This window comes from Gymnoscopelus microlampas (assembly GCF_963454915.1).
Source record: "Gymnoscopelus microlampas genome assembly, chromosome: 19".
Classification (NCBI taxonomy): domain Eukaryota; kingdom Metazoa; phylum Chordata; class Actinopteri; order Myctophiformes; family Myctophidae; genus Gymnoscopelus; species Gymnoscopelus microlampas.
The window spans coordinates 46851702-46874789 of record NC_139956.1 but is presented as its reverse complement, the minus strand read 5'-3'; the positions used below and the strand labels follow the sequence as shown (position 1 = coordinate 46874789).

Here is a 23088-nt window from a genome sequence, read left to right as displayed (position 1 = left end):
CTCTCTCACACACACAGAGTAACACAAACTTCAAGGCAGACATGAGTTCAAAAGGTACAGTATGTGCTCTCTCTCACACACACACACACACACACACACACACACACACACACACACACACACACACACACACACGCACACACGCACACACGCACACACACGCACACACGCACACACGCACACACAGATATAATACAATATATTAGACAATGTTTTTTAGGAAACCTCTAATATGTATCATCCATAACCATATCATTTTAATCCACCAGCTCTCAAGACGAACGATGAAGAAGTTCGTATCGTGATGGTTGGAAAGTCCGGAGCAGGAAAGAGTGCCACTGGAAACACCATCCTGGGTCGTGAGGCATTTGAATCCGAATTTGCATTTGAATCCGAATCTCTGACAATGGACTGTCAGAAGGCCAGAGGTCTAGTGGATGGTAGAAACATCTCTGTTGTTGACACACCAGGATTCTTTGACACCAGATTTAGAGATGATAAAGTTATGAATGATATCAAACAGTGTATTTGTTTTGCTGATCCTGGTCCCCATGTGTTCCTGATTGTGATCAGACTGGGAAGATTTACAGAAGAGGATCAGAAATGTGTGGAAATTATTCAGATGGCATTTGGTGACATGTCGAACAAATACACCATGATTCTCCTCACTGGTGGTGACTTGCTCAATGGTTATCCAGTTGAAGACTTTTTGAAAAAGAGTGAAAAAATACAAGAAATAATCAGCAAATGTAACGGTCGCTATCATGTCTTCAACAACGAAACCAAGGATCCCTCTCAGGTCACTGAGCTGCTGGTGAAAATCGAGTCGATGGTGGAGGTTAATGGAAGAAGCCACTACACCACTGAGATGTTCCAAGAAGCAGAGAAAGCAATGCAGGAGGATGAACAGAAGAGACGTGAAGAGATGGAAGAAGTACTGCTGAGAGAATATGAAGGAGAGGTCTCCTTTCTTTCAAGGATATGTTGTAGGCGAAAGCTTCGCCTACAACAAAGCTTCAGTGATATATATTCAAGTCAAGAAAGTGGCTAGTATATAGGATATAGGATACTATAATAACATGTTGCATGTCTTGTTGTGGCTCATTGATTCTTTTTTCTTTTCTATTCTTAAAAAAAGGGGGGGGGGGATTAGCAGATTGTATTTGTCAGGCTTATAGGAGAGAATACCTGGTTTAGAAAAACTTTGTCATTTTGTAATAAAATGAAATAAAAAGAAAGGTTTGACCACTACAGCTGTACTTAGTGTCTTGTAATATTGAAAAAGGAAAATGTACTTTGTAATTTCTACTTTTGCATACCATTGAGCAACATTTAAAAGCAACACTTTAAACTCAAGTACAAATTTGACAGAGTATCAAACTTTCACTTGTAGTTGAGTAATATTTGACCAAGAGTATCTATACTTTGACTCACGTAGGGTTGAGTACACCACTGCAGATTAGGAAATTATACTGTATACAACACAGGTGATGAATTCAATTTCATAGGGTCTAATGGAGGGGACAATTCAAGTTCTTTTCAAGATAGTGGGGACATGTCCTTCACGCATCTATGTCAACACATTTTGCCACAAAATCAAATGTGGAAAAGGAAATAAGTTCATTTAATTTAGACACATATGTTACAGTAACTTTTCAATGATTAATTGGTCACATTATAGGCAAGATTTTAAGTTCAATACATTGTTCTCTCAACAATTAATTTAGATTTTTATTTGGAAAATGACTACAAAATGTGTCTGTCTGTGAACAGCTCTCCAGCACTGTTGGCCTGGTCGCTGCGAAACTGTGCACACACACTCCCTGGATGCCAAAGACGAACCTCTGCCCCAAATTTTTCAGATTGGCTTGTTATAGCGCCACCAGGAGGACCAAACATCACACAAATTGGTACACAGTATCTATATAGTCATGTGATCAACACGGATCTGTCCGATCTTCCATATTCCATCCTATTTGAGGCACTAAACACAAATGGCACCCTTTTCACATTATAGCGCCACCACAAGGCCACACTAACCTACCAGACCAGGCGGAGACCTGTGCTCAGAGGAGCACTTTTTCTAGTTAGTGTGGTTGCCCTAACAGGGCAACCAGACTATAGTAATCTTCACACTTTATTATTATTATAGATAAACAATACTTTGAGCCGCATCTCCTCCCACAGTTTATTTTTCCCAATTTAGTGCCATATGTCAAAATGACCGGCTTCACCGGGAATCGTGTGCTTCTATTTTGCTAAGGGATTGGTTACATGGTTTTATTGATATTGATTTATTAGTGCATTCAATTTCCCCATCCACTTTAATGGAAAAGTGAAAAAACTCAAATTCAAGTATTTTTTTCTCAGAAACCGTAAGAGCTAGAGTTACCAGATTTGGAGGGGAGGTTCATAGTTTATTGCAAAATTATTGAAACAAATATTACACCATTCGGCCTCATGGTGGCGCTATAACAGTCTACTTTACGTTTTGGCTTATAACTCTTGAACCGTAGGCCGTAAAATGTCTTTTTCCCTAGATTCCTTGGGTCATTATGCAACTTTCCATATAGGCCACTCCCATTTGCGTCTGGATAGATTTTTTGATATTGATTTATTAGTGCATTAAATTTCCCCATCCACTTTAATGGGAATTGCAAAAAAAACATTCAAGTATTTCTTTCTCGGAAACCGTAAGGGCTACAGTTACAAGACTTGGAGGGGAGGTTAATAGTTTATTGCAAAATTATTTCAAAAAGGATCACACCAGTCAGCCACATGGTGGCGCTATAACAGCCCACTTTACGTTTTGGCTTATAACTCTTGAATCGTAGGTCGTAAAATCAAAATGTCTTTTTCCCTAGATTCCTTGGGTCATGACGCAACTCCCCATATAGGTCACGCCCATTTGCGTCAGGATAGATTTTCCGCCATTTTGAATTTTCTTCAAAACACACTTTTAGCTCCTCCTCCCACATATTTTGTCCAAATCTCACAAAAATCGGTACACGTGATCTATGGACCCATGCAATAAACCTATCCAAGCAGAATTTTGATAGTCCGTACCGTTCGTCCGTAAATGGCTTCCAAAGTTAGCGGGAGGGGCCCGTTTGACAAAAAATGCCATAAATCACGAACAAAACGTCCGGTCAATCCCAAATTTGAATCACATGTCAAGGGTGGTATACTAAACCAATCCCCAAAAGCATTTCTACTTTGATCCATAGGGGGCGCCACAAATGCTCAAAATGTAACCGTTTCATGCAAAAACCTTATTTTGGGGGGATCAATCCTCTCAAAATGAAACGCAAGTGATCTCAGGAGTGACGTGACAATGTAATTGGCGCAGTCTCCGACGGTATTCCTCCCGGTGTATTACTCGAGTCCCGACCGGCGTCGGCGCAACCACACTTTGCAATTGCCAATTGCGACGCGTCTAGTTATTATTATTGTCTCCGTCAGGCCGAAAGGCATGGCCGAGAATATGTTTTGCACCCTCTCTGTCCATCCGTGTGTCTGTCTGTGAACAGCTAATCTCCGTATAAAGTATCAAAATCATTTGTAACCACTTCACACTCTAAACATCGGCAGATCTACAAGCATATTATAGATGTCTAATGTCACAAAAATGGGTTCCCAGATTGAAAATAACAACAAATAGGTGTTCCAGGTCTAAATGGGTTAAAACTAGATTAGATTAGATAAGAGACAGAATCCTTCTCCAGAGGGAGTCATATTGAACACACTCCTTTCATACTTTCATTCCCAGTGGCTTGAATGACATTTCATTTGCTTGTTTCTTATGAAGTGCATACATTTCCTCTGTCTAAAGGTGTTTGTGTCAAGTGTCAGCATTGATTCTCTCCACTGACCTAAAAAACAAAGAATATCACACAATGTAAAAGATGCATCTTGTTAAAGGTCTTCTTTCACTGAGAATGTCTGTTTCTTCAATAATCCAGATCGTTTTCTTACAAAGCTGAATAGTATGTGAAACAGTGTTGTTTTTCTCATATACTGCCTGTGCCATATATGGACAAAACACATCACTGACCTTTTAGATGTACAGTATTATAGTCTACACTACTACATCAGCAAAACGATTTTCCCTTGTGGATAAAGGACATGCATCTAATCTAGTCAAATAATCTGTAAAACATACAATAGACTGATAACAATGCTTTTGAATACGTGTTTATTGACAGGATGAATATGAGCCTTATGGAGGCCAACAAACACTCATCTATAATGTAATGGTACCAGTGTTACATAGTATAGAGCAGAAAACCACTGAATATCATGTGGTTGTATGAGTTATCATAGAGCTTGTTCCCACTAGGTAAACGCATGTAAACTACGTCTCCCACCTCCAGCTCTATGATCATTCCATTAGACACATATTCATGACCCCCAGCAGTGTATCCATGGTTATAAAAGAGTCTCTGCTCATTTTTATACATCTGGATTTGGAAATACTCTGATGAGGTATTAAATGCAGTGAATCTGAAGAGATAGGCTCCTTTCTTTGGTGATGTGAAGATACCTGCATGTGAGAGACAACTGTGTGAATAAACCATATTGTAGAAAACGAGACGGTGGTTTTCACTTTTAAAACTTTTTAAAACACTGGTTCTCAATGTGGGGTCTGGGGACCCCAAAACGTCATTGGGGGGGTTCCAGGGTCCCTAGCAAAATGTGTTAATATAGTATTATAAAATCACACCCAGTGTGAAGTGAGCGGTGCTATTTATGAGTTATTAATTTCATCGTGCATCTCGGTAGCCAATCACAGCACGTCCTGCGAAGTGACGTGCTTACATTTTTTACATTATTATTACTCTCCGCAGGAGAGTATTGTTATTATTATTACTCTCCGCAGGAGAGTATTGTTTTCACTTTCTAAATATGACACACCGATTGGTCAAGCCTCACGTGACACGTGACAATACGGTGAAATACTGTATAAATACATGGCATCACTTTGACAGTGTCTTTGCCACTGTCAAAGTGAGGTAAGACAGGAACCATCACGAAATGGCTGCATGGCTGATACATAATTGGCAGATAGGACAGATAGGACACTTATATAGACAGGAGGGATATGACACTTACACAGACGGATAGGACACTTACAGTACACAGACAGGACGGATAGGACACTTATACAGACAGGACGGATAGGACACTTATACAGACAGGACGGATAGGACACTTATACAGACAGGACGGATAGAACACTTACACAGACAGGACGGATAGGACACTTACATAGACAGGAGGGATATGACACTTACACAGACAGGACGGATAGGACACTTACAGTATACAGACAGGACGAATAGGACACTTATACAGACAGGAGGGATAGGACACTTACACAGACAGGAGGGATAGGACACTTACATAGACAGGACGGATAGGACACTTATACAGACAAGACGGATAGGACACTTATACAGATGGATAGGACACTTATACAGACAGGACGGATCGGACACTTATACAGACAGGATGGATAGGACAGTTAGAACATAAGAATTAGAACATTCCCAACATTCCCAACACAAGTCTGGTAAGAGTGAGGTAAGACAGGAACAATCACGAAATGGTTGAGAAATGGCGGATACTGTAACAATTGGATAGGACACTTACACAGACAGGACGAATAGGACACTTACACAGACAGGACGGATAGGACACTTACATAGACAGGACGGATAGGACACTTATACAGACAGGAGGGATAGGACACTTATACTTATATAGGACACTTATACAGGCACTTATACAGACAGGACGGATAGGACACTTATACAGATAGAACATTCCCAACATTCCCAACAGCGGAGAGTTGTGCTCCGAGGAGCACTTTTTCTAGTTATTAATTTCATCATGTGTCTCGCTAGCCAATCACAGCACGTCCTGCAAAGCTTAGCCTATGGGTGTGTTTTCCACAGCATGGCGTCACAGTGAAAGACACATTTTCACGACGGAAAGAAAAACTTTCACCACGGATGGGTCCTAAACCCTCTTATAGGAGCGGTTGCACCGCTCAAAAATCAGTTTAACCACCGTAACCCTATTTTAAACTTAGACTATGAGGAATAGCACATCTACAAGCTCACAACACATTGTGATGAGACACTTTGTGGATCTGCTTTTTTCAAAATATTTTGAAAAATCTTGAAGAATTGTGAAACATTATGAATGATCTTCAGATGGGGGTCTACAGTTAATTTGGAGGTCCTTGACATGAAAATGTTTGAGAACCATTGTTTTAAAACATTGTTAATTACAACCAATGACATTAAACTTTTCTCATCTCATCCTGTCTATTGGTTTAAATAGGAAACACACCTTGAAGTTGTACATGTACTGTAATATTTATTTTAATGTCTGGTAGTCTGGTAGATGTAGAGTAAGTTGTGGAAATAAATAGATTGTTTAAAGGGGAGATCATGAACATTATCTTCCCTTGCAATCTCAGCTCAGTCCAGTGTTATCGCTGCCTTTGCTGTTGTGCCCATAAGAGGCGGCCTCGGGCATTAGTCAGTGGGAGTTGGTGTTCTGTTCCACACGCAGTCAATAGATGCTCTGACAGAGATACTGGAGTCAGATATAAAGTCCTCTGAGACAGCCATCGCCTCAGAGTTAGACCCTACTCACTTTAAGGCCCAACAGCACAGATCGTTTAAGAGCGACTGTCTAGCTTTCCACTAGGTTTCTGTGAACAGGGCCGAAATTGTATCACATTTGACTTGCAATTTGTTTGTACTATTGCACTCTTCTCCTTTAATAAATAATCCAGAATAAAACTCACAACAATAAAATATAAATGCACAATAAAGTGCTGGGTGCGTAATTACTGTGAGTCCTATCTGAACTAATTGTTTGTCGACTACGCCACTTTTGTTATAGAGGGAAGTCCCCTTTGAATACACTTTAACTTCTTCTTCAGGCTTTCACAGGTTCGAGGTTAACTGGTAAGTTTCAATACTTTTGGTTTTGAGAATACAACACTGGCATGAGAATATCCCTTTAAGAAACTGGACACGAATACAGTGTATCAAAAAAGGTAAGTCATATTTATTGGGTCCCTAATACATTGGCTTCTGTGCCTTAAAAACAATCAAATAAACACTATACTAATAAAACCTATATAAACATACAAAACACAATTAATCTACACAACAACTATAAAATAAATTATAAAGTTGTGCAAATTACGCGGGGCTTAATCACAAGGGTTCCTTAGCATGGGGGGTTTCTGTGCAACAAATACTTTTCAAGTAAAGTGCTGTGCCAATAAAGTGCTTCAAGATACTCAACACGGTTTGTTCAGGGGTAATGCTGCATGTCCATATATGGGGGTAAGATGGGAAAGGGTTTGAGGCCAGTCGTCTTCGTCTTCTCTCTTCTTTCTCTCCGCCTGCAATTATAGAGATCTAGACCAGTTCACTGTGCATTTACACGATACATTTGCGTTGTCTCAGGCAGTGGTTATACAGGGATTCAACGTTGCTTGTTCGAATACTCACTCGCCAGCCAGGTTTTTACACCTGGCGCTGAGTTGGTTGCGTATGCAACGTTATCGCCACTTTCCAGTCTCAGCGCTTCTTATATGGTCTGGTCTCACTCGTCTCTCATATGGTCTGGTCTCACTCGCCTCTTCCTCCCCTTCGGTTCGATCGCTTTCTCCTCTTGGTTTCTCCTTTGAATGTAGGCACACCTCGGCTTCCAAACTCCTAGGTGGCTGGTATGTCTACTTCATCTATGCACTCCTCTACTCCGTGTCTCGGCACAACCTTCCCCTCTGCTGTCCTTCTCCTCACTGACGCCTCTGTCACTTGGGTGCTCTGTTCTCTCTTTCAAACGGTCCCGCCTCCACTTTTGTACCTGCCAAACCACACCTCCCTCTTCTTTCATTTGTCCGTGGTGACAGTCTGTCTGGGGACATTGGCCATGACCGTGGCCTTGGGCGTGACCGCCGCTCTGCCACTCAATGTCTCTCAATACATGTGACCAGGGGATCATGGGGAGAACAATTATAAACAATACAGTGCGTAATAATAATTGGTACAAAAATAATAAGATGGTGGGGTTAAATGAGGCAATTATACACATTAAGCACCAATAAAAACAAATTACAAAAGTTTTAAGAACCCCTCATTTCACCCTTGTCACATTCCCCCCTACTTTTTCGTTGGCAGTCCCTGGCAACTGGTTCTAAACGTCATGCCCGTACCTCTCAGGTGGCTGTCCTTGGTTCGCTCTTCCAGAGCGCCGCGGACCTTCAGGTTCCCTAGGACCGGGGAAAAACCCTACATAAGGCGGCCATATTGGTCCCACCGGTTCGGCTACTGGGGCAGGTTCGGGACTCTCCATCGGTGACCTGGGGGCTATACACACTTTTAATGCATTCCTATGGATCGTTCTATCTCGCCCTCCTTTTTCAGGTCGGATCCTGTATACTAGGCCCGCATCCCCCACCCTCTCCAATACCACAAAAGGTTCTGGGTCCCACCATGGGCCCAGTTTACCTTGTCCCTGTCGGTTCCGGTTTCGTACCCACACCCTCTCTCCAGGTAACAATGGTGGCATACCGGCTCGGCGGTCATAGACCTGTTTACGCTGTCCTGCTATATGCACCATTTTTTTCTCGGCTGTCCTATACGCTGTGGCCATTCGTTTCTGGTGATCTTGCACCCAATCTCCCACTCCCATTCGATTTTGTGACAACGGTACTCCTAATGCTACATCTACCGGACGCCTCAGGTGGCGACCAAACATTAAGTACGCAGGCGCATAACCTGTCGCACCATGTTCAGTATTGTTATAAGCGTGTACTAACTCAGGTAAGTGTTCATTCCATCTGCCTTGGCGATCAGTATCTAGAGAGCGCAACATGTTTAACAGTGTTTGATTAAACCTCTCCACCCCCCCATTACCAGCTGGGTGGTAAGGGGTGGTGCGACTCTTAGTAATACCGTATGTATGACACAATTGCTGCATTAATTCGGATTCAAAATTCGGGCCTCGGTCCGAATGGAAACGAGCCGGGCAACCGAATGGCTGAATAATATGTGTCCAAAGCGCACGGACAGTCGTGGGCGCAGTTTGGTCACGCGTTGGAATAGCCCAACTGTACCTGGTGAATAAATCGGTTGCTACAAGAATATTCTGCCATGCGTCATTCGGCCTACCTAATGTGAGAAAATCAATAGCCACTACCTCCATAGGATACGATACTTCGAATGGCTGTAAGGGGGCCCTGGGCTCTATCCTGTCTTTCAGTAGGCTGCAGGCAACACAACCTCGCTGGAACTGTCGCACCGCCCCCTCCATGCCCGGCCAGTAGAACCGGCGCCGAAGCTGCGCCAAAGTCCGGTCCACTCCGGCGTGTGCCGAGGCCTCATGGAGTCCTTTCCACACCTCCTCTCGTCGCGCCCCTGGACAAACAAGCTGTAAGTAACATTCTTGTGTATGCTGATCAATCACTTGCCTATACAACACATTGTCTCTGATGCGCAACCGGTCCCACTGTCGTAACATTTGCCTGGCTTCCCGTGACCAACTCCTCTTCCCCATAAGGGTAGGCAGTTTCCTCCGCTCTACGCAACTCTTCACCATCTGGATGTCCGGATCTCGATCCTGTGTTCCCCGCCACTCAGCTCCAGCCCACCCGTCCTCTCTCTCCACCGGTGCCAACTCCACTACGGCCACTCCTACAGGTTGAACAGGGAACCTAGACAGGGCATCTGCGTTCGCATTGCTTTTTCCAGGTCGGTACTTTATATCATAGGTGAATGATGCTAGCTGGGCTGCCCAGCGCTGTTCCACCGCGCCTAGTCGAGCTGTTTGAAGATGCGCAACAGGATTGTTATCTGTATAAATCGTAAAATGAGCGCCAGTTAAGTAATCTTTAAATTTTTCGGTCACTGCCCATTTAAGTGCCAAGAGTTCTAATTTAAAGGAGCTATAATTTGCATCATTTTGTTCGGTAGGGTGTAGACTTCGGCTGGCGTAGGCGATTACTCGCTCCTGGCCATCTTGGACCTGTGCCAGAACGGCGCCGAGCCCGCGGCCACTCGCATCAGTATACACTACAAACGGTCGGTCATAATCTGCATAAGCCAGTATTGGAGCCTGCGTAAGGGCAGTTTTAAGAGCATCAAACGAGTTTTGGCATTCAGGGGACCACTCTATTTTACACTGATGGGACTTCACATCATTCGGGACTCCGATCAACAAACTATTTAACGGCCTAGCTATGGCAGCAAATGAGGACACGAAGCGGCGATAATAACCAGCCAGACCTAGAAAAGCGCGGACCTCGCGGACAGTCGAGGGTGGGGTCCAGTCTCTTACCGCAGCCAACTTTTCAGGGTCCGGGCGCACTCCCTCTTTGTCTACAACGTGGCCCAAGAACTTTACCTCCGGTTGGAGAAGCTTGCATTTATCGAGGCGCAGTTTCAATCCGTGTCTCCACAGCCGCTCGAAAACCTGGTCAAGGTGCTGCATGTGAGAGGAAAAGTCAGGTGAATATACAATAATGTCATCGAGGTACACTAATAATGACTCTGTCACCTGGCCACTCAAGCATCGCTGCATTAATCTTTGGAAGGTCGCGGGGGCGTTACATAAACCGAACGGCATACGCTGGAACTCGAACAGTCCTAAAGGGGTGGTAAACGCTGTCTTTTCTCGATCCCGAGGGTCCATACCCACCTGCCAATAACCGCTGGCCAGGTCGAGTGTGGAGAACCACTGAGCCTTGGTCAGGCTTGTTAAAGTCTCTTCAATCCGAGGTAAAGGGAAGGCATCTTTGTGCGTCACGGCATTCAGTTTACGGTAGTCGACACAGAAACGCCAGCTGCCATCTTTCTTCTTCACCAGGACAATGGGCGCTGCCCAGGGACTGCAACTCTCTTTTATCACTCCCTTGTCCAGCATGTCACTCAATAAGGTCTTCATTTCTCTATACATGGAGGGCGGCAGTGGTCGGTGCCTCTCGCGGATGGGTGCCGCGTCTCCAGTTGGTATTTGGTGTTGCACCACGTCCGTCTGCCCAAAATCTTCATTATGGACTGCAAACACCTTCTTCCATTTACACATCATCGCATGCAGCTCTTCTCTCTGCTGGTCAGGTAGGTCATCTCGCCGGGTCAACGCCTCCATCTCCTCAGGTAAGGTCTTCACGGGTCCCTCGTCTTCGATGCTCACCAGGGACACTTCCACGGCTCCGTCGGTTCCTAGGGACAGGTTCAGGTCTCGTCGTCCATGGACGTCGGCCTCCTCCACTGGATATAGCTTCCCTAACTTTTGATGTCTGCCCACGGTCACGCTATACGCGTGGGGGTTGCAGATGCGCACGGGGACTCGGCCATTACGCACGGTGACCAACGCTCGGGCCACTCCCAGATCAGTTCCTTCCGGCATGGCCTCCATCAGGGCCTCGTATTCGGCTCCATTTGGACCTTTCCAGGCACGGCCCCATACTACTAACTCACTGCGGGCGGGGACTCGGATTCTCCGTCGGCCGACAGGCCACACATAGCCCAATGCTCCGTCTTCGTGGGTCACTGCCTCCACTCTCCTACAGGCGGCGAATGCTTTTTTCCATGGTGTCCTCTCCTGTTGGCATGGAAACACAGACCTCCCAGAGAGTTTAAATAATGCATGCCACACTGCGTGGACTACGTTCATCCCAATGATCAGCGGCTCAATACAATGTTCATCTTTTACAATTACGATTCCTCTTCCCGGTATTTTCAGTCCTTCTAATTCTAAATCGAATATGGCATAGCCAGAATAGGGTAGATCAAGGCCGTTTGCTGCCCGTAGGCTAAACACCAGAGGCCCATTTTCCATTTTATCTTGCGAGAACTTTTCGTTAAACAAACTCTGCTGCATCAATGTGACTTGAGACCCCGTATCTAATAAACCCCTCATTTGGACTCCCCCCATTGTTATCCCAATTGTCGGACATTCCCCCACAAACACTTCATTGGCCCTTAACTTTTTTTGTGAACGTTGCACCTCTGCCCCCCGGACCTCGGCGACAGGGCGTACTAGTTTAACTGACTTCGGTCGGATCTACAGAATCTCGCTATATGACCCGCCTGTCTACACTGGCTACATATCGGCCTACCTCCTTCATCCCATTCGTAGCGCTGAGAGGCCGTATACCGTCGCTCAGGTGGCGGTGGAGTGCGCGCTCGTGCGTCATTGGTGCCAGTGCGGAGGAGCGGTCTGATTTCTTTCATGAGTTCCTGCGTGAATCCTTGCATTTGAGTTTTTACGTCGTCCATGATTTCCTGTTTTAATTTTTCTCTCCAAGCAGGGTCCTGAGAAGGGTAGGGGACAGAAATAGGATTAACAGCGTGGCACGTTATTTCAGTAGTTCCATGTTCAGCAGCTAACAGGTAGGCTTCTTCGCGTAAAGCAGCAAAATCTTCATCTGGGTGTCGTCGAGCATATATTTTTAAGGCTTGGCCCAGGGGGCCCTCAGCTAAACCCATAACAAACTGATCACGAAGAATGGCTTCGGAGGGAGCGGTGCTTGGGTCGTGCTGCCGCAGCCCACAAAACAGCTCTCTAAGTCTCAGGGTGTAAGTTTGTACATTCTCTCCTGCGCGCTGTGCGCACCGATAGAATAGTGAGCGCATTTCTGCGACAGAGACAGTTTCTTTATATAAAGCATCTAAGTATTTAAAAACTTTTGCCACTGTGTCGCGTTCGCCCTCCTCAACCACACTAATCTGCCGTTTAGCTTCGTTGGTTAGCGTTTTAATTATAATAGCAACTTTCCTGATTTCTGGTAGTTCCTGGGTACTTAATAATCCTCTAATCTGGTCTTTCCATTCCCTATATTTACTCTCGCCTTCTGTTCCACCAAAGATGGGTAACCATGGGGCACCGGGATACACCGCCATCATCATCATTCTGAATCCGTAAAGCAAAAAACAAAAAGCAACAAAAACAACAAAACAGTACAGTTTCTCTTAAGGGTATTCTCATGTGTTTGTTCTCAACCAGTCCTGCCGCCAACGCCAAATATGTGAACAGGGCCGAAATTGTATCACATTTGACTTGCAATTTGTTTGTACTATTGCACTCTTCTCCTTTAATAAATAATCCAGAATAAAACTCACAACAATAAAATATAAATGCACAATAAAGTGCTGGGTGCGTAATTACTGTGAGTCCTATCTGAACTAATTGTTTGTCGACTACGCCACTTTTGTTATAGAGGGAAGTCCCCTTTGAATACACTTTAACTTCTTCTTCAGGCTTTCACAGGTTCGAGGTTAACTGGTAAGTTTCAATACTTTTGGTTTTGAGAATACAACACTGGCATGAGAATATCCCTTTAAGAAACTGGACACGAATACAGTGTATCAAAAAAGGTAAGTCATATTTATTGGGTCCCTAATACATTGGCTTCTGTGCCTTAAAAACAATCAAATAAACACTATACTAATAAAACCTATATAAACATACAAAACACAATTAATCTACACAACAACTATAAAATAAATTATAAAGTTGTGCAAATTACGCGGGGCTTAATCACAAGGGTTCCTTAGCATGGGGGGTTTCTGTGCAACAAATACTTTTCAAGTAAAGTGCTGTGCCAATAAAGTGCTTCAAGATACTCAACACGGTTTGTTCAGGGGTAATGCTGCATGTCCATATATGGGGGTAAGATGGGAAAGGGTTTGAGGCCAGTCGTCTTCGTCTTCTCTCTTCTTTCTCTCCGCCTGCAATTATAGAGATCTAGACCAGTTCACTGTGCATTTACACGATACATTTGCGTTGTCTCAGGCAGTGGTTATACAGGGATTCAACGTTGCTTGTTCGAATACTCACTCGCCAGCCAGGTTTTTACACCTGGCGCTGAGTTGGTTGCGTATGCAACGTTATCGCCACTTTCCAGTCTCAGCGCTTCTTATATGGTCTGGTCTCACTCGTCTCTCATATGGTCTGGTCTCACTCGCCTCTTCCTCCCCTTCGGTTCGATCGCTTTCTCCTCTTGGTTTCTCCTTTGAATGTAGGCACACCTCGGCTTCCAAACTCCTAGGTGGCTGGTATGTCTACTTCATCTATGCACTCCTCTACTCCGTGTCTCGGCACAACCTTCCCCTCTGCTGTCCTTCTCCTCACTGACGCCTCTGTCACTTGGGTGCTCTGTTCTCTCTTTCAAACGGTCCCGCCTCCACTTTTGTACCTGCCAAACCACACCTCCCTCTTCTTTCATTTGTCCGTGGTGACAGTCTGTCTGGGGACATTGGCCATGACCGTGGCCTTGGGCGTGACCGCCGCTCTGCCACTCAATGTCTCTCAATACATGTGACCAGGGGATCATGGGGAGAACAATTATAAACAATACAGTGCGTAATAATAATTGGTACAAAAATAATAAGATGGTGGGGTTAAATGAGGCAATTATACACATTAAGCACCAATAAAAACAAATTACAAAAGTTTTAAGAACCCCTCATTTCACCCTTGTCACATTTCCTCCTGAAGCCTAGGAAGCTAGGATCAGAGCCACATGCCAGGGGGACCTTACGTTGTTTTAGGTACAAGAACAATGATGGACGTGCAAGCTCTCTCACATACTGGTGCTCTCTCTCTCTCTCTCTCTCTCTCTCTCTCTCTCTCTCTCTCTCTCTCTCTCTCTCTCTCTCTCTCTCACTGGCAACACTGGCACAACAACAACAACAACAACAACAACAACAACAACAACAACAAAACCCTGAACAACCAATAAAACAGCATCAATGTAACAAAGACAAACAGCAGGAGCATCATATTAATATACTGCTCAAAGAAATGTAGGGAACACTTTGATCCCTTAGTTATTTTGACATACATACTGCTAACAAAAACTACTCAAAAGAATTAAGGGATCAAAGTGTTCCCTTAATTATTTTGAGTAGTTTATATAGACATTCTGAACAGCAGTTAGTAAATAAATCCATGTCTTACCTGATGGATGAAACACCAAACATACAGCCTTGTATTCCATTTGTACACTCTCAGAGTTACAGACATGTAAGGGTCCATTTGGTTCCATGTGTACACTCTCAGAGTTACAGACCCATAAGGGTTCATTTGGTTCCATGTGTACACTCTCAGAGTTACAGACCTGTAAGGGTTCATTTGGTTCCATGTGTACACTCTCAGAGTTACAGACCCATAAGGGTTCATTTGGTTCCATGTGTACACTCTCAGAGTTACAGACCTGTAAGGGTCCATTTGGTTCCATGTGTACACTCTCAGAGTTACAGACCCATAAGGGTTCATTTGGTTCCATGTGTACACTCTCAGAGTTACAGACATATGGGTGCATTTGGTTCCATGCTCATCATTACAGCTACATGTGTGTTAAAGTAGAGAATGACCACCTGATTCAGATGCTATCAATGCATTGAATGGGAGATTATCACGTTCTATCAGACCATTGAATGGGCGAAGTAGGCGACCTACTAGCTACCCCGCGATTTGTCAGACCATTCATTGGGCGTAATCAGGAGCTACTGACCTACCGACGGAGATGACTTAAATACTTCAGTTTCGGTTTTGGTTTTGGTTGTTTTGGTTTCGGACCATGACGGAGGCGTGCAGTCTCAGGCGAGCTGGAGCCCCGCGACGGACCACCGAGGGAGCTAAAGCGACCGAGTTGCCGTCCGGAGCGGTGCGACGCTCGCCTGAGCCTACTCAGCACCGTTGGAGTTATGTACCGATAGGCACAGAATCGTAAATATTGTTGTGGGGACTGCTCCGCCTCCGTCGGTAGGTCAGTAGCTCCTGATTACGCCCAATGAATGGTCTGACAAATCGCGGGGTAGCTAGTAGGTCGCCTACTTCGCCCATTCAATGGTCTGATAAAACGTGATAATCTCCCATTCAATGCATTGATAGCATTCGTCGTGCTCCTTCCATTCCGACATCTCGCCACTCCGACTAGTGGCTTCCGCGTGCGGTTAGCGTTAGGTTTCGTTAACGTCGGAAAGGCGAAATGCACCCCACAGAGACACAGAGTTACAAACAACCTCTTTGAACAGTGTGGATGGAATCACTTCCAGGTGTGATCAATTGATCTATTGATCTATTGATCTATATTGATCGATTGAAAAATAATCCTGCACGGAATGTATTGGCAGAAAATAGATCATAACATGTCTCTGGTGGCTTTCCGTACAGCTGCCATGTTGGTGAGTTTAACGTTGTTTAATACCGATAGGACATGTCTGTTTGGATGTATCATACATCCAAACAGACAGTGTGGATGTTGTCCATATAAATGTATATACATATTTAATTGTATAAATACATACTAATTGATTTCAATACATTTTAATTTATAAAACTACATATTAAATTCTCTAAATACATATTAATTTGAGGAGCACTGTTTCATCCATACATGAAGAACCTAGTCCTCTTTCTTCTGTTGTCATTGACAGACAGACAGACAGACAGACAGACAGACAGACAGACAGACAATAGTTCACCTACAAAAGTTAAAGGTACATGATCCAGGAAAGTATATAGGCTACATTTCATAAATATACAATTTTACAACAAATTATACATCTCATGATTATCTTTTATTGTAATTATGACCAGGAGGAGTACTTAGTTCTCCATTGACCATTATGACAGCAAGAGTCATGGAGTCATAACACCCTCTGCTGGACTAACTGTGTCATTGCACCATTTATTAGCTATTTAAATGACATTTTTAACATTGTGGTCCAGAAAAAAACATGAGAACAAATGACCATATGTGGTCATTATTACTCCAGTACTTGAGTATAAAGTATCTCTGGTCCATAGCGTTAGGAGAACTCCTTCTAACGCTATGGACCAGAGCTAAGTATAAAGTATAAATATTCCCGGTGAAATATTACTACAACTATTCAGTGAAAGTTACTCTGTCAAACGCTTTCAAAAGTATACATCACACAGTACTTTGTTTTGGTAAATATTAATGCACTCCTGTATTGAAATGTATAACTTTTACAAACTAATTAAACTATTTTACAGACAATTTTAAACAAAACAAAATCACATAATTATCACCATCTGTTTTAAGACTCCCGTCTGGGACAGATTTCCAGTGGTGTAAAGTAACTAAGTACATTTACTTAAGTACTGCACTTAAGTCATTTTTTTAGGTATTTGTTACTTTACTTGAGTATTTTCAAATTCCAATACTCTACTACACTACATCTCAGAGGTAAATATTGTACTTTTACTCCACTACAATTATTTGAAAACTTGAGTTACTTGCTACTTTTCAGATATAAATTATGATATTATAAAACATACATAAACCACTTTAGCACTATTTTATACCTAGGCTATTTGAAAATAGCCGATCTAGAATCTCACAACGAGCTTGTAGATTGGCTAGTGAGCTTGTATATCGGCTATTTTCAAATATCCAATGTATTTGTATATACGTAGGTTTAAAGTGCTCATGTGGCCTAGTCGCTTCTTTTGTGCCTGTTTTCATAGACCTGGTTGCTTATTTCTCTCGCAAAGTCTGGCAACACACCTCATAGGATCCTTAAGATGTTCTGTTCACCTTTTCCTTAGTTGTTGTCATTAGTCTTCTTAATAAATACACCTTGTTTTACCTTTTACCCTGCAGGCCTCCTCCCCAATGTTGTCATGACCCAGAGCCAGCTGTGACAAAAGCCCCATCTTGCGTCAGATTAAGGGTTTTATGGTGGGTAATGAATGTTAGACTCATTAAAACACACGTCTCTGCTTCTGGTGACTGATATTGTCCTTCTAATGAATGTTAGACTCATTAAAACACACGTCTCTGCTTCTGGTGACTGATATTGTCCTTCTAAACACACGTCTCTGCTTCTGGTGACTGATATTGTCCTTCTAAACACACGTCTCTGCTTCTGGTGACTGATATTGTCCTTCTAAACACACGTCTCTGCTTCTGGTGACTGATATTGTCCTTCTGAATGAGTTCTAAACACACGTCTCTGCTTCTAGTGACTGATATTGTCCTTCTAATGAATGTTAGACTCATTAAAACACACATCTCTGCTTCTGGTGACTGATATTGTCCTTCTAATGAATGTTAGACTCATAAAAACACACGTCTCTGCTTCTGGTGACAGATATTGTCCTTCTAATGAATGTTAGACTCATTAAAACACACGTCTCTGCTTCTGGTGACTGATATTGTCCTTCTAATGAACGTTAGACTCATCAAAACACACGTCTCTGCTTCTGGTGACAGATATTGTCCTTCTAATGAACGTTAGACTCATTAAAACACACATCTCTACTTCTAGTGACATGAACGTTAGGCTCATTAAAACACACGTCTCTGCTCCTGGTGACAAATGTTGGACAGTAACTAAGTACATTTACTTGAGTATTTCTTTCTTTCTTTCTTTCTTTTGTAGTGTATTACGTGACACAAGTAGAAAGGTCCAGACCAGTAATGTTCCTCAAGTCGATTTATTGGACAAAACAGAGTACAGAGCACAGGAGCACATGTCAGCCTTGCTGCTACATGGTGTGGCCGGAACAGAACAGAGCAAGAAGAAGAAGGGCAAGGCAAGAAGGGACGGTTTCTTTGTCCCCACAGTATTTATAGGCAGACTTCACATGTATGTACTTGCATACACTGGATGTGCACGGAGCTAGGTGTGTGTGCTACATCTCTTGTGTGTGTGTGTGTGTGTGTGTGTGTGTGTGTGTGTGTGTGTGTGTGTGTGTGTGTGTGTGTGTGTGTGTGTGTGTGTGTGTGTGTGTGTGTGTGTGTGTCCATTGTGCAGAAGAACAACACCCCAAGATGCTAGAGGTCAGCTAAGGTCAAATGCCCTCTGGGAAGCATCCTTTGAACTGGACATCTAGTGTTAGAGCAACCACTCTGGAATGTGCACTGTCGACCACTCAGTATCAGCCTCATGTCTCTGTGTGTGTGTGTTGAAATTGGGCTCTATAAGTCCTTATGTATGTGTATCAATTTACCACATTCCCCCCTACGGAGGGCCCTATTGGTCCTTCGTAAACAAGGGTACAATGAAGAAAATCAAACTCAAACAAGAAAACCATAATTCAAAACATACTCCTCAAAAAGACAGAACTCATCACACCACACCTTCTCATAGGCCCCCCTTGATAGACAAAGTACTGGGACACAATCAGACAAACATAAAAACAGGCATCAAGATTACACAGTATTGTCATAAGGTGATTCACATTCAATTTCAAAATAAAAATAGACAAACTGTTCCACAAATCATGCAAGGATATCAGTATTTAGAAACGTGTCGGCTTACGATCACTGCGTAGCCATGGATCACATGACGCTCGTCTGACGATAACCGGCAACACTGGAACTTATTTCCCAATAAAACAAGCTTAAAAATAAAACAACTCAGAAAATCTTATTCACAGAAAATACATAGGATGCTCACGTCGCATCAAAATGCATTCCCCTTCCAATCAGTGTGCAGGTCTCTCTGTTCCTTAAACTCTAGGAAAAAATGTTAATCAGCCAACAATGGAAGCTGAAAGAATACAATGAATCATACACTCACTAATCGATAACACCACCCTCCACCAATGCCCCCTCCGCCGAGCGTAAGACTTTCCACAGTCTTAATACTGGGCAAAGCTAACCCTACCAACGGAAGCATACACATTGATAACAGAAGGGAAAGTGTGCCGTAAATGAAATAATAAAACACAAAGTAAACCCACATTAAATACAAGAGACCAGAGAGTGAAAAATAATCCTTTACAACACTGCAATAAAACGGCAGCCAAACACTCCGCAGTTTAAATCACCATTATCACAAACATATAACCAACATACATTCAACAAAACACTAGTTGATACAGCTTCGTCTTCACTCACTTACAGAATAGTAGATCTGCTGGTTTGTGTGTAAAAACTCTCCCCAATTTTCAAATTTAGGACATGTAAGATAATACATCTGTTTGTACTTTAAATCTCTGTTTTCCAAGGCCAAGAGCTTCCGAACCTCTGTCGGACCCGCTCAATTGAAATGTTAAAATGCCAGAGGTTAGGCCATAAAAACAAATAATCTTCACATTCGTGGCAAATACCTCGTTGACTCTTTTTCTTTCACATGTCAACTTTCCTCTAATACTCCTCATTTCAATTAAGTCAGCTAAATATCAACAAACATATAACATCAACAAATAACCTGTTGAAAAGACAGACAAACATTGAAACATGTTAAACCTTCCATCCAGTCCACAAACTCAAAGTCCAGTCACACGGAGCAGAGATGGATCCTGTGGCATAGGCAAAGAATGGGTGGGGGCCATCTGTGCCCCTCAGTGCTGAGTGCTGTTCCCTGGTTGCATCCTTGCTGCTGTCCTCTGTCCATACTACTCTGAAGTCTTCCTGTAACCCTCTTTTTACTTCTTTTCTTCCATGTCGTCACAGGGGTTGATGCTGTGAGGCTGAGTTCTAGTGTCATCACAGGGTTAGTGCTGTGAGGTCCCATCGTAGATCAGTTGAAGATCAGTTCTTGTCAATTTCCCATAGCCTGCTCCTCTGGTGGGTCTGCATCTGTGTAGGAAGATGGTCTGCTTCTGGTCCGGATGTTCTTTCAAAAAATCTTCTTCCCAAAAAGATAATCACAGCTTGTACTCCTCTTCTCAAGTTCTTCTCGTGTGGAACGGTCACAGACACTCCAGTGTCCAGCACTGTTGTCTAAAGAAGACCAAACCATTTACACGTCCTGGCTGGTTCGCCAATTGTAGTGTATTACGTGACACAAGTAGAAAGGTCCAGACCAGTAATGTTCCTCAAGTCGATTTATTGGACAAAACAGAGTACAGAGCACAGGAGCACATGTCAGCCTTGCTGCTACATGGTGTGGCCGGAACAGAACAGAGCAAGAAGAAGAAGGGCAAGGCAAGAAGGGACGGTTTCTTTGTCCCCACAGTATTTATAGGCAGACTTCACATGTGTGTGTATGTACTTGCATACACTGGATGTGCACGGAGCTAGGTGTGTGTGCTACATCTCTTAGAGGTCAGCTAAGGTCAGATGCCCTCTGGGAAGCATCCTTTGATTGATTGATTGAAATTTTTATTAGGCAAAAAGAATGTAAAACAACACAGTTACATTTATAATACTTTTGTCTAAAAGGCTTTGAACTGGACATCTAGTGTTAGAGCAACCACTCTGGAATGTGCACTGTCGACCACTCAGTATCAGCCTCATGTCTCTGTGTGTGTGTTGAAATTGGGCTCTATAAGTCCTTATATATGTGTATCAATTTACCACACTTTCTTTCTTTCTTTCTTTCTTTCTTTCTTTCTTTCCACTACATTTCAAATATTATTTTAACTCCACTACATTTCTGAGAAGAGACTCTTGGAACTCACACTTAGATAAATATAATTATGAATTATATTTATCTAATAATAACATATATAAAATAAATAAAAATAATAAAATATAATATTTTTTTTAATTGAAACTTGCAGCTGATCAATGCGTTTCTGTGTTTACGTGTGGACAGGGATTTAAAAAAAAATCTTTGTCATGTGGCCAGGGATTCTTTTTAAAAACTGAGGACTAAAATACCCGTTTAGAAAAAGGCTTATTAAATGACGCTATAGAATAGAATCATCGAGATTTGATAGGTCATTTTTGGACAATTCTGACAGCACTGCTAAGCACGGACAGGTGCAAAGGAATGCATGTATTCCAAACAGAGAGGAGCGTTCGGAATAAAGTGTTTACATGGTCAATTCCGATTGGCATATCCCGGTTCAAACGGTCTATACCACCCCTCCAAACCCGAATGAAAATTCATTCGGGTCAGACTGGAATGGAATATTCTATTCCAATTGAGGTGTTTACATGAGCATTTCTATTCTGAATGAATTCATCCATTCATTCATTCCGAATAGAGGTGTATTCATTCCGAATGAAACTGTCCATGTAACAGCAGCCACTGAAAACACACATCTCTGCTTCAGGTGACTGATATTGTCCTTCTAATGCGTGTTTTTTCAGTTACTTTTTTCATTTAGTTTATTTTATTATTTTTTCATTATTTAATTTCCCCCAAAGAATATACAAAACAAATGCAAAAATGTATTGAAAAATGATCTGATCTAATAGCAAATATAAATATAGAATTAAGCAACTTAAAAATGTCACCAAAGAAACGCCAGAGTAGACGTGAAAATGACCCCACTCCTGTTTGAAAGGTAAATATCCTTTAACCGTCCTAACCTGCATTTTGTCCCTCCAGGTGGCTCAACCTCTCCACCATGCTGTTATTCAGCTGTTGGAACAGCGCTTTGACCTCATAGCGGAGGTCATCAGCCTCAGTCAGACAGAACAGGAAAAGAAGGAAAGCCACCTTCATTGTGAAGCCCAGACTCTGACAACAACAAGCACAATGCCTTATATTTACCGGATGGTCAGACCCTAATATTGATTGGTTCGTTCAGGGGGGAGTGACAGATGTATTGTACTCCTGTCATTCTTGCATAAAAACGGGATGGGGGAGAAACTAGTTTCTCATTGGATGGAGGTGAGGAGAAGCATGTTTAGAGCCAACGGATTGGTTCCTTCACGGAATGACGCTTTTAGGGGAGGTGGTAAAAAAAGCAGCAAGAGTTAGCTGGAGAGGGGTTTGTCTGCAGACTGCAGACTAGGGGTGTATCCTATTGGGGCGTTTCTCATTGTAAGGGGGCGTTTCGTTTTGGGGCAAACGCAGTCCCCACAACATCATTTACGATTCTGTGCCTATCGGTACATAACTCGGACGGCGCTTAGTCGACTAGCAGACCATCGGCCGGTCGTCGTGGGCACTCGCGCCTGGAGGCGCTCGGGCGCGACTCCTCGGCCTCAAGGTCTGCTGAGTCGGCGCGCCTCCGTCATGGTCCAAGGAATACGAAATGCCCCCTTACAATGGGAAACGCCCCAATAGGATACACCCCTAGAGTCTGCAGTCTGCAGATAGACTCTCTTGGTTAGCTGTGCTCCTAAGAGCAGTGGTTCTCAAAGTGGAGTATGGCGACCCCCAGAGGTCCTTG

The 23088-nt window shown here is 43.2% G+C and overlaps 1 protein-coding gene across 1 annotated transcript; it reads left to right on the top strand.

Moving 5' to 3' along the window:
• Positions 1–304: 304 nt before the first annotated feature.
• Positions 305–22481, top strand: LOC311034556 (GTPase IMAP family member 4-like; the record flags this gene model as incomplete). The annotated part of the gene is made up of 2 exons (XM_084042436.1): positions 305–961; positions 22299–22481. 2 exons carry the CDS (start codon positions 305–307, stop codon positions 22479–22481), a joined length of 840 nt encoding a protein of 279 aa, XP_083898562.1.
• Between the last annotated feature and the right edge of the window lie 607 nt (positions 22482–23088).